The sequence below is a fragment of the Anthonomus grandis genome, chromosome 1 (assembly GCF_022605725.1).
Source record: "Anthonomus grandis grandis chromosome 1, icAntGran1.3, whole genome shotgun sequence".
Classification (NCBI taxonomy): domain Eukaryota; kingdom Metazoa; phylum Arthropoda; class Insecta; order Coleoptera; family Curculionidae; genus Anthonomus; species Anthonomus grandis.
Window position 1 is genome coordinate 13,095,614 of NC_065546.1, and position 13,501 is coordinate 13,109,114.

Sequence of the window (13,501 nt, forward strand, 5' to 3'; positions counted from 1 at the left end):
TTATTTTTTTTTACAACCATTGATAGCATAATAAATGCCCTTTAAAATAATGTATCACACCATGGGGTAGCCATTTGACATACCAAAGTTTGGCGTAAATAAAATATTCATTATTTCTAGACATTTTCGCTAACTATTTGCTTACACATTTACCTAATTTTTTTTGGTACCGTTGAATAGAGAATTTTACTCATGTATCACACGATGGGGGTTCCCATTTGACATATTAAAGTGAGGTTAGCTGGAGGTGAGGAGGTGATTGACAGAACTTCAGTAAATGCATAATTAAACGACCCCCTGTATATCTAATTTGACGTGTTTTTTTTTTTTTTTTTTTTTTTTTTTTTTTTTTTTTTAAGAAAGTTATTAAGGGTGGATCGTTTTGAAATGAAAGCACTGTATACTGAATATAATAAAAGAAAAAGGGGATAAAATAGTTCCTTGGGGAATGTTTCTTGCTAACTTTTTAACAATTTACCAGATACTGAACTCTTCAAAATGGCAGTTTTGTAAAATTAATTACTGTTATTTAAAAAATTAAAATAATAAAAAATCTAGTTTTGTGGCATTTAATAGGAAATAAGAATAACTTTCATCAGAAGTCCCGTCCTCTGTAATTGTAGCCTAAGTTACTGCTATTATTCACCTCGTTTTTTTTTCAGAGATTATTAAAAAATATATTTATTCGTAGGAGGTGTGTCTAAAACAGCCCATTTTCATTAAAAATGCCCGCAATTTTTCTAATATATCCTCCCTCCATATAGACTATCTAGGGTATCTGTATATAGCGCATTAAATATTCATATCCATGAATTTGATATAAAAATGCTAGCAGCGATTTTTCTACGTATTAAAAAATGTCGAAGCACGAAGAGTTTATAAAGTTCATAAAATATTTTTTAATAATCGGCGGCCTTTGGCCGTTCGAATTTACCAAGAATCGGTTATATCAAAAAGTCTACAGATGTTATGCTAGAATACAGACTTATAGTTATGTCACTGTTATTTTATCTCTAATTATTAATTTATGTATTTTGATTGTGAAGCATAACCAAATGACCAGGCTATTTAGTAGCATAAATGTTCTCATAATCACTTTGGAAACATGTGTAAAAATTTTGATATTCCAGGTAAATATTATGTAGTTGTAATCAAATGTGGATGGTTACCACATACATATTTTTATTTCTTCATAGCTTTACTATGTTTTATATAATTTTATATTAACGATAATGGTAACAATTATAATCAGAGTTTGGCGATCAGTTTACCACTTGGTACCATAAAAATCTGAATGGCAGCATGGTTGAACTGCAGACTCGAGAAATTGACCGACTGAATTAGTAACTATATCTATTTCTAAGTATGTTAGCTTCTAATATAGAAGTAAAAGATAACGCATTTACAGATGAAGTCAAAATAGTCAAAGATAGAAAGAGGATTTTGATAAGAAAGCAAAAGATCTGAAAGAAAAAAATTCTGAATATGTGAGAATCTAAAGCATCTGATTATTATACAAGTCAAACAGAAAAAAACCTTGTCAAATCCTTTTTGCAAACTGTTGACTGCAAAAAGTTAAAATTTGCAACAAATAAAAATATAGCCATATTGCTTTCGAGAGCACCACTTTAGACTGTATAAATATTGGATCCAAATCAATTAAACGTCATAAATTAATTTTCAGTTTCATTTTTATGACCCAATATCTTCAGTATTGCGGAGGGTTGTTGGGTGGGGTCAGAAATAAAACAAAAACCTGTTTATTTAAATGTCGACGTTCGCCATTATAAAAAAGTACAAAGAAAATATTTACCAAAAATCAAGACACCGATGATCTGAGTGCAAGTTACTATAATTTAATTAATTTATTACCAAAAAGATAAAACTAAAACACAAAATTTTATTTTTGTCAAAGAGTGTATGTCCCAAATTTAGATCTCACAGTGTATTAAATAATTAAGTTTCTGATTTTGAACGTATGGGTACATACATCGTCCTTAATTACTAATTCTTAGCTTATCAACATAACATCGAATCATAAAAATTAAACTATTAATTCTATAGATAAATCAATATATATCAATAAATAAATAAACGCTAGGAAGAATAAAAACATTTGTTTCTTGGCTTATTGTTAATTCTAGTTTGCCCACAATAACACCTACCATGTTAAAAATAATTCTACGCTCCTATTATAAATGCGTTTTAAAGAAACCTAGACTTAGGTAAGAGGTGTAATTTATAAAAAAATAATTTAAATTTTTAATTAAAATTTTTTTTTTATAATTTTTTTTTTAACGGATTGTACCTGAATGTAATTTTAATTATGTGGTGGTTTTTATTTTATATCTGACCCCACCCAACAACCCTCCGCAATATTGTCATAAATTAAATCCTATTTATCATCTATGGCAACTAGGAAATGAAGAACTCTACTACATTTTTACGAAAGCCGAATTTCTCAGAAAATGCAATTTAATATAAGGTTGGTACTGTAGACCTGGACTTACGTATTGCTTAATTTGGTTAAAAAGGTTTTTATAGATGCAGATCTCAAAAGTCACAAAAAAGTTACAAAATAATGGACAATTTGTGCTTTCAACCACGTTCATTCTCTTTTTTTTATAAATCTTCTTGTCTTTTTTATGAATGAGCATATATATGTGGTTCAGTTCATGAATTTTAATATTTTGAGGCGCAGACTCTACAATAAGATCGGTAGATAATAGTAATGTGGAGATTTTAAAGACGTTTCCAAAATCGCAAATACGTTGTATACGTATAAAGACGAACTGAATCGATATCGCCTCTTATATTCAAGTTGATAAAACCGATTAAAAAAGTAAATTAAAAACAGTGCTCAAAACAGCGTTAAGATCTGGTAAGATTATTCCTCATTAAGTTTCTACTTTTGCTAATTCGATGAACTAATGGTAATGTCTGTTTAAAGGAAAACTTACATTTCAATCTACTAAATTAATAAAAAGACCAGTCGTGTGATAGTAAATTGTTAAGCTCATCAGGTCAAGGTGAAACAAGCATTAGTGAAAGCAATAATATTCAGATATACAAAATTAAATATTGTAAATATTTGTAACTTCAAATTAGATGTTGGTAATAATCTCAAATAATCTAGATGTACTGTTCTTTTGAAGATTTCAAAATCAAGTTTGATATTAAAGATCTGATTTAACAGGATAAGCAGGATTTCAGACCCAAGAGTTCGTTAATCATATTTATCCATTAATTGTAGGATATTAATATTGTGAATCACAATTGTAAGAAAAAGTTTCCAAACATCATATTTTTAACACCTAACTGTAAAATAATAAGATAATAAAGGGTGTTTTTTTAGAGGTTTGGATTTTAAGTTGTCAAAACTGTTTCTGGTGATTGTCAATTTGACAGTTGGTGGTGTATTCGTGGTCAGTACAGTTTGCCATTTCACAATGAATAGACTTACTCCAGAACAACGCTTTCAAATTGTGCAAATATATTTTGAAAATCATAGTTTAATTCACGAAACTTAACGTGCGCTGCGTCCATTTTACGGTCGACATAATCGGCCATCCGAGCCAGTTATTCGAAAAACCATGGATCGTTTTTGTACCACGCATACTCGAGTTGATAATACGCATCCACAAAGATGCCATACAGTGCGCACAGAAGAAGTTATTGCTGCTGTGGAGCATAGTGTTGAAGAGGACCCGAATGAGTCGATTCGCCGTCGTGCACAACAATTGGGGCTGTGCCCATCCACTTTGTGGAAGATTTTGCGGCAAGATCTTGGCTTGCAAGCTTACAAGATCCGACTTGTGCAAGTACTGAAACCGCGTGACCATTATACGCGCCGTATGTTCGGTGAATGGGCGGAAAACAGTATTCAGCTTGACCCATTTTTTCAATCCAAAATTTTGTCCAGCGATGAGGCTCATTTTTGGTTGAACGGCTTCGTCAATAAGCAAAATTGCCGAATTTGGAGTGGAGATCCAGAAGCTTTTGTTGAGACGCCCTTACATCCATTAAAAGTCACAGTTTGGTGCGCTTTATGATCAGGAGGAATCATTGGCCCATATCTCAATGGAGAACGTTATAAAGCCATGATTGCCGACTTTTTTGTTCCTCAGTTGAACCGACTTGATGTGGCAGAGCTTTGGTTTCAACAAGATGGTGCAACATACCACACAGCGCGTGACACTATCAATTTATTGCAGGAAACATTCCATGATCGCATAATTTCACGCAATGGACCTGTGAATTGGCCTCCACGATCGTGTGATCTCACACCCCTGGGTTACTTTCTTTGGGTATGTAAAGTCACATGTCTTCAAAGATAAACCACAGACGTTGGATCACTTGGAAGCAAACATTCGCCGCGTTATTGCCGAGATACGGCCCCAGATGCTTGAAAAAGTGGTCGAAAATTGGACTTCCCGATTACGCTACATTCGAACCAGCCGTGGCGCTCATATGCCCGAAATCATTTTTAAGCACTAATGGCATAACAATATCTCTTAAATAAAACCAATACCATGTCAATAATTTTTTTTTTATAGTTTTATTTCACTTCAAATTTGTATACTTCTCAAAAAAACACCCTTTATAATAATATGATATGTCCCTTTGTTACAGTTTGTTGATACCTTTCTTAACATATGACGTCATTTATAGATTTAAAAGCGAAATGTACTTTCTTGAGAGATGCTGTTATAAGAAGTACGTAAGTCCTGTAAAGAATTAGTACTGATATCAATAACTATAAGAAAAGCATTTCAACAAGGATAAATGTCTTCAATTCTGTAAGAAGAAAAGGAATTCTATAAGAAAGGAACTGTTTTACTCAGAGCTTTTGCGAACTCACTTGCAAATCACATGATAAACCATATATAAAAAGACCTTCACATGAATTAACAGAAATTATTACTGGTTACAATATATATGAACGTTAAATCTAAATATCGAATAGTAGCATCCAAAAGATAAAGAGGAAACATTCTCATTGATTGAAACTAAATTTCTGAACCAATGGGTTCGTGAAATATTTTACAACAAATTACAAGTTGTTATACTTGGATTACGTAATTATTCTTAGAAAATAGCGAGGAGGGAGTTGCTAAACTTTACTCAACTTCCAAATACATCCCAAAAAAATGTTTTTTTTTAAATAAATGAATGCTTGATCTACCTCATTCAAAATAGTGAAAAACCTAAGCGACAAATATCAAGTAAAAGGAGTTCTGCGTTAATGCAAGTATACAAGACAATACTGTAACTACCCAAGAAATGTAGTTTCTTTAACGTCATGCTTAATTCATTAACAAATTATTACTCCGAATCAACATCAAAGAGGAATCTAAATCAGCCAGAATAGTTCAACTAATAATCTCTTTTTACCATCGAATCCTTAAAGATTCGAATGAATGAGATGCTGACAAATGCCATGATCTGTATGATGATCCAGGTTATGGGATAAATATGTGCTGATTGAAATACCGCAGTCATATAAGATTGACTGCTTAAAAGGGTGTGAGTAAGCGTTTAAGAAAAAGAATGAACCATATGCTGATTTAAAAATTTTAACCAGAAGTTAATTTTTTGTCGCTATTGAGACTTTTACTCGTTACTTATTAGTACACGACTTTGACTCTTAGTAATGCTTAAGTCTGTAGAAAAAGTAATAAAATTTTACTAAAAATGTTTACGGACTACGTCAGCATAAAGTATTTTTTTACCAAAAGCTAGAAAATCCGAAAGAGAAAAATGCAATTTATACTTAATTGGTATTTTTTTTAAATAAACTACTATTAAGGAAAAATTCCTTATTCATATTAACAGCTTTAAAAAAAATTAATTGCTTAGTTATTCGACAATTATAGGGTTTACAGTAATATTTTTAAAATAGATAAGAAGTAAACTGAAATGAATTTAAAACTGATTTAAATACATTTTTTTACAAACCAAATCTTTGTTTAACTATTCATAGTTATTCCATGTTCTTTTAGGTTAAAAAAATACCAAATATGTGTTTAGACATATCAATAAACGAAGGCCTAATAAAAAACTCCAAAGATGAAGAAGTTGTTAAATGCTACTGGAAGCAAGTATCCTATTGTAGAAAAGTCAATTTTTGGCAATTTGTAGCCACTCTGTTAGCCTGCATATGCTTCACTTTGGTTCACTTTCTAGAAATGTTTGCTAGTCCAGACTTGTCACTATACAAGGACCAACCTTTTATGCATGATATGTGGTACCCTTTCGCAAGAGAAAAACATATGAACTTAGTAATATTTTTCAATCTGATTTTTGTTAATCAAGGAATTGTTTTTAATACAGCAACGCAGACTACGTTTATTTGCCTCATGATATATTCTAGTGCTAGGCTGAAAATATTGCAAATCCAACTAAGGAAATTTGATGAAGTCGCCAAGGATAATGGAGGAGATGTATTGGAAACCGTTAAGAATCTTATTGTTGAACACCAAGTACTAATCGGGTAATTTTTTTAATAGGGCATAAGAGCAAACAATAATATAAAATATACACCCTTGATATTTTCAAATATTTATGTTCCATATTACTTTAAGCTTCGTCAAGTCACTTAATGAGAAAACCAATTACGTAATGCTTCTAGAATTTGTACTGAATTCTATAAGTTTGGCATCAGGAACTATTCAGTTAGTAGTGGTAAGAAGTAAACTAAAATATTATAGAATTATCATCTCATCTATTTTTCGGCAATTAAATTTGAAAAAGACCTGAAGCATGTAAGATTTTTATCGATGTCGGTCTAGGGTTTGCCATGAAAGTCGGACACAAGAAACACAGCTCACAAATGAATAATATAAATACAAATACAAATCGTTTATTTGTCAAAATAAGAGAAAAAAAAAATACATTTTATGAAAAAAAAAGTATGACAAAAAGGACAGTTCATCGACTATAAAAAAAAACCGCTTCATATGCTCCTTATATTAAGGACAGCATATGTGAAATATATAGTCGTGTTACACAAATATCGTCTTAATATAAATCACTCGTCTTTTACGTCTTTATACGGGTGATTCTACCAATACTGAGTAATTTTACTTTTTTTCCATATAATCATTATTATCTAGATAAATATATTTATATTTTTCATAATATATTATAACCTACTTGCTTTTGTATTGCAGGATATTTTTATTTAAAAAAAAATTAAATCGAGTTTTTTTTGCTAAGAATGCTATTAAAATATCATTCCCGTGTGTGTCCCTAAGAGCTAATTTTATTTTCAATTAGACTTTATTCGTTTAATTACAATAAAATCTTACTGCTTTTCTTAAATACTTAAACGACTTACACTTCTTTAAAATAGAATGTATTATTATATCCATCAATATCTAAAACAAAACAAAAATTATATACGTTTTAAATTTGTCACGTATAGACATCATCATTCCCGTGTACATTTGTATATTCACGATTTAAACCTTAAACATATTTGCGCAAGTCCTTGAAACAAAACGTATATATTGCGGCGTTGGTCGGGGAGCCGGCAGTATCAAATTAGTTGCTCTAGTGATCACATCCCTTTTTTTTAAATTTTGAATTTTTCTTTTTGTGTTGTAACGTGTTGTGTCGTCATTACCATGGTAAGTAAATATAGGACAAAATCTGATATTTTAAAAAATAATTTGCATTAATAACAATGATTTATTTTGTTTAAATATATTTTTTATAATTATTTTAGCCTTTTTAAAACCTAAATCGATTTTTTCTAAAAAATACAATTAAAATATCATTCACGTGGCGTCATTCCCGTGTTATCTAAACGACACGGGAACGATAAGTTTGCCACGGGAATGATGAAAATAGAAAAAAGTACATAAAATAATATTTTAAATAGACCTCTTTTTTAATTAACTGTTTTTACTTACTTTCAGGCACGACAACGGAACCAAAATAAAAAATCACGCGAAGAAATATTACGAGAAAAAAGAGAACGAGAAAAAAAAGGACGCCGCAAAAGGATACGTGAAGATCCAGTAAAACAGGAAGAAAAAGAGAGGCAAAAATATATAAAGCAAAAGGAAAATAAGGTGAAAAAATCAATTAGTGAATTAACACCCAGACAAAAGCGACAGCAACGCAAGAAATGGAAAGAAAACTCAAAAAACTATCGTTTAAGAAAAAACAACCAACTAGAAGGACTTCTAGTTGGAGCCAGGATTCAAGAAAATACCCCCCGGTCTCCTCAGAAGATGAAAGTGACCCTGAATATTTAGAAAACAGACAAAAAGAGGTGGGACGAATACTTGCGAATAGGAACAAAGTGAAAAGTTATAGGGAAAACAAAAAGAAAGAAAAGATTATGCAACAACTCAAGACCAAGGCTGATACATATAAGAAAAAGTACTACAGATTATTAGAACAAACCAGAACAAGCAACACATCAAAACCAAGTGTGCAGGCTGGATCCCCAATGGCAAAAGTAAATGAACTACTAGATAATGTTGTAGAAACACCCACAATTGATAAGGTCAAGAAAAACCTTCTTTTTGGTGAAGTCATAAAGCAACAGCTAAAGGAATCATATTCGCAACTAAAATCTGATAAGGATAAGCAAATTATAAAGAAGGTTTTAAATGGTAATGTAATAAAAAAGTACAAACTTAAAACGCATTTATCGAATATTATTAGATATAGAAAGACACCTAATTTAGTTTCCTCTGCACTCAGGAAATTTGATCGAAAATGCAGTCAGAAAAAGAAACAGCTAACCGGTATAAGAAAACAAATTGAATTGTTTTTAGGATCTGATGATAATTGTAGAATGTGTCCGGGTAAGAGGGTTTTCGTAACAAAATATAAAGTATCAAAACAAAAACGCTTTCTTTCAAATACATTATAGAATTTGTTTAATAAATTTCTTCGTTTGTATCCAAAAAATAAAATTAGCTATGCATTCTTTTGTCGCGCTCGACCATTTTGGGTTAAGCAAATGAAGGTGGCAGACCGAGAACCGTGTAAATGTATTGCACATGCAAATATGGAACTCTTAATATCCAGTCTTCACAAAAATGATATAATCTTTGAAAAAGTACCCATGGACATTGTCAAAGATATTTGCTGTAATTATGCAAACGAAGATTGCCTTTTCCGTCCGTGCAACACTTGCAGTACTGAGATGCCACATTTTAAAAACTATGATCCGAATAGCTTAATTCAATACTTTCAATGGGTTAATTTAAAGCAAAATTACTTTGATAAAAGAGCCAAACAGGAAAAAACAGTTAAAAAAAATGCCAAACAACCACACAAATGCAAAGCTAAGGAGTTAATAGCCATCCTTCACAAAAAATTGCCATTATTTTTAGCTCATGAAGCTAGAATTACTCATCAATACAGAAGTATTTCTGAGCTTAAATCAAGCCTTACAGACACCGATATGTTACTGCACTGCGACTTTAGCGAAAACTACTGCCTGAAATATACAGAAGAAGTTCAATCTTTTCATTTTGGGGGAGCGAGACAGCAAGTTAGTCTTCATACAACAGTGGTTTACACAAAAGGAGAAACAAAAGCTGTTCTAAAGAGCTTCTGTACTGTTTCTGAAGATTTAGATCATGGCCCACCCGCTATTTGGGCGCATTTAAATCCAATTTTAAGTGATTACTGCAGTAAAGGTATAGAGTCTGTCCATTTTTTTAAGTGACAGTCCGGTCACACAGTACCGAAATAAAAAAATGTTTTCGTTTCTGGGAAGTCAGCTTTGCAAATATTACCCCCAAATAAAAATGGCAACTTGGAACTATCACGAGGCAGGACACGGAAAAGGTGCACCCGATGGGATTGGGGGAACTTGCAAAAGAAGTGCTGATAGGGCTGTTGCGCAGGGTCGAGATATCTCAACTTTTAATGAATTTGTTCAGGTATTGAAAGAGTTTTGTCCCGAAATAATATTCTATGTTATCTCCTCGCATGACATAAAGCACTTTTCTAATATAATAGATACAAGTTTGATCTTGCCTTTTAATGGAACCTTGAAAGTTCACCAGGTTGTAATAGGAAAGTCGAAAGTTTTTGTAGTCTGTCTTGTTTTAATTGCAAAGAGTTTTGCAAACACTATGAACTAGGAAACCTTTCTTATGGACAAGTAGCGTCATCATCAGAATCTGATACCGATTGCTTACAATCTTCAACAAAGTTGCCACTGCAAAACACTGCAATATAATGAAATATATAGCGACAGTGAGGAAGAAATTCCCTCAACTTCAAATAATGCTGAAATAAAACTGGGAACATTTGTGTTAGTATCCTTACAAAGTATGCAAAAGCAAAGGGCTTGTTACAGGTATGTGGCAATATGTCAATCAGATTTTGAAGATGAAGAAATAAAAGTGGCTTTTCTGAAATTATGTGATTTAGAAAATGGGGAGAAATTTTTAGGGAGAAGTTAAGTAACGAAAACGATACAAGTTATATAAATAAACAAGAAATAATTGAAGTTCTTCCTCAGCCTAAGCTAGTTCTATGTGGTCGCAAGACCTATTATAAATTTCCACATAGAGTTAATGTATTAGAAAGTACATAGTAAGTATTTGAAAAGTAAAGACTGATTTGTGGTTACTTGATCTCAAACTTGTTCTATTTTTTTTTTAGTTTTTGTTACTTTTTTATTACTTAGCGTATAACTTTTAGTTTAATAATGTGTTGTAATTTCTCATTCCCCTGTTGTATTCGTCATTCCTGTGGCAGTATAATTTATAAAAAACGCAAAAAACATGAAAAAACTCAAAATGTAAATGGTTCATTAATAGGAAACTTTTAAGTAAGCTCATAGCTAGCTTTATAATTTATTATTTTACTTAAATTTAAAAAAAAAACTTAAGTCCAAAATTCTCAGAGGAAATTACTCAGTATTGGTATAATCATCCATACACATATCGTCGTCGTCTTTATAATTCTAATTCGCGAGTAGTTCTCCGCGTCCGTCTTTTACTCAACATCTTAAGGGCACCAGTTGTAACAGCGTTATCGCGTTTAGTGAAATTATTGTAACTGTCGGCAAAATATTAAAAGCATTATAAATTAATTAAAATTACACCTACAGGCACATGACAATTTTCAGATTTTTTTATTCTCACTAATAATTCACTTTTTTTCAATTTGAAAACAGAAAGCCCTAGAGAGAGAAAGTTCTTAGTTAGAATTACTATTTGCTTAGGATGACATTATTCTTTTAAGGAAACAAGTCAAATATAAATCTTTTTTAAATCATTTTTATTTCTTAGCCTCATGAAAATATAAAAATTTGTTTTGATCTAGGAAATCTTTACATATAGAAGTAAGGCTCAGTTTACCATTTCAGAAATTTGAAATATAATACTATATAATCTGTGGATAAGAATCTGTTTTTCAGATAAATTCTATAACTGGTTTTCTGTCCGTTGGATCAATAATTCTATTGGTTGTAGTACAAATATTCATCTTAGCTTGGAGTGCTAATGAGATTACTGTTGAGGTAAAAGATTACAACTCATAGCAAAAACATATTTCGAGTTCGGAATCTTTTTAGGGTTTAGGTATTGCCGATGCCATTTGCGCGAGCAATTGGAATGATCAAAGCCCAAAAGTACAAAAATTATTCATAATAATGATACTAAGAGCACAGAAACCGTTAGGACTTACTGCCGGGCCATTTTTTCAAATGACCACTAAGACTGCTTTAATGGTAAAGGTTGTCTTAATCAGACTAAAAAATATTAAACATGTATTATTCACTTGCAGACTCTGAAGGTTGCTTATTCTTATATTTCCTTAATGATGCAAAACTATGAAAATTAGAACCTAAGTATATTCTATTCTATTGGATATTATGGTGATATGTTCCAATATACTAGTTATTCTAAGGGATGTTACTTATTTATGCTTATTATTGGCCTAATATTTTATATTCCTTAATGATAGTTATTTTGATTTCATATAATCAAATTCAAATAATAATATTTATCATTTAATGATCAGCGTCGGTTGTGCACAGTTTGATTACTCCCAAATTTGGTAAAGCGAACTGTGTTGAAAATGTGGACTTACATTTCGTGTACGCAAAATTCAGAATATTTACAGTTTAGTTATTTAGACTATGGAATATTACTAAAGAATATATGTATTTTGTTTCTTGGTTATTAAAGTTATACGAATGATTATGTGCATGTTTCTTGAATAAATTATATGTAACGCAAAGTCTTTTCATTGTCCAATGTTAAATAGTTTTTTCTGAAGAACCTAGTGTTTTTAAAGTCGACACTTCGTTATTATTGGAGCTGCGTGGTCGATTAAATAAGCAAACTAGTAGTATTTTTCTCGCTAATTAAGTAGTGAAAATGAAATAAAAATTGAACAATGCGATTTATGTTAAACAGTTTCATTTTTTAATGAGGCACTCAGTATGCAAAAATTCTTAACTGACAGCAAATTAAATTCGAAATAAAAGTTTTCATGTGATTTTTCACCTTAAAATCAAAAATTAAAAAGTAATTGATGATTTTTCAAAATCGTCAAGGTGGCGCCAAAGTTGTCATCTTGCCTTATCATTAAACAGGATAATAAGAAAAACATCCAATATGGAAAAAATATATCGTTTATTTAATTTTTGTAGACATTTCAAATTAAATGCTCAAAACTATGACTAAGCATTTTTAAACCCGTAAAAGCTTTTAGTGGCTCTGGCAATGATTCTGCCATCAACATTATTGATTGCATGAATTATGCTTAGCTAAAGATCTTCACAAGTATCATTCCGCCTCTTATACATACCTTTTAAATAGCCCCAAAAGAAAAGATCCATAGGCGTAATGACAGGTGATGTCAGGAGACATACTGATAGGGCCGTTAGTTGATAAAAAACGGTCACCAAAGATATTAATTAAATTAACATGACGACACATTATATTGATTTAAATCATCTATCAAGAAATTACGAAATGTGACAATCAATATTTCATCACATAGATATAACCCATCCCATATATCCATGCCGCATGAGTATGCTCGGAGTCTTCTTTACAGCAGTCTGGCATTCGATATGAATCGGGGTTTGAGAACTACAGGGAATATAAACTATTAGGGAATCGTCAGTTGGAGCCTGAAAAATGAGTCCGTACCATGACTTTAAAGGTCTCCTTCTCAATGATTGTAAAGCCGTCATCGGGAAGTTACAGCGACACCAATTTAGTACTAGGGTCTTTGGACAGTATTTTGCAAAGACGTGACGCGGAGGATATCAATATCCTTGCAGAACCTCCACCACTACTGTCTTTTAGAGTTCCTGAGTTTGTACAGCCATTAAGCTGCGTATAACATATTTTAGTCAGTGGCACTGGGGAGGTATGCTTGGAGCGCTCTACCCGCCAAAGAGACTGGCGCGCAGTGTCAGGGTGTTTTTGCGAGCTATTGTTTTACGAGGTACTTCTAACATTTGTGGGTCTCCGTCTAAGGGGACACCGCCCCCGTTGAGTAG

General features: G+C 31.8%; 1 protein-coding gene and 1 pseudogene across 1 annotated transcript; both read left to right on the plus strand.

The window, feature by feature from the left end:
- Positions 1 to 857: 857 nt before the first annotated feature.
- LOC126742731 (odorant receptor 49b-like) lies at positions 858 to 12,161 on the plus strand. The gene is made up of 6 exons (XM_050449517.1): positions 858 to 1,130; positions 6,003 to 6,493; positions 6,585 to 6,684; positions 11,402 to 11,503; positions 11,558 to 11,713; positions 11,770 to 12,161. Exons 1-6 carry the CDS (start codon positions 858 to 860, stop codon positions 11,824 to 11,826), a joined length of 1,179 nt encoding a protein of 392 aa, XP_050305474.1. The 3' UTR covers positions 11,827 to 12,161.
- LOC126742248 (uncharacterized) lies at positions 7,559 to 11,618 on the plus strand (annotated as a pseudogene).
- Positions 12,162 to 13,501: the final 1,340 nt, after the last annotated feature.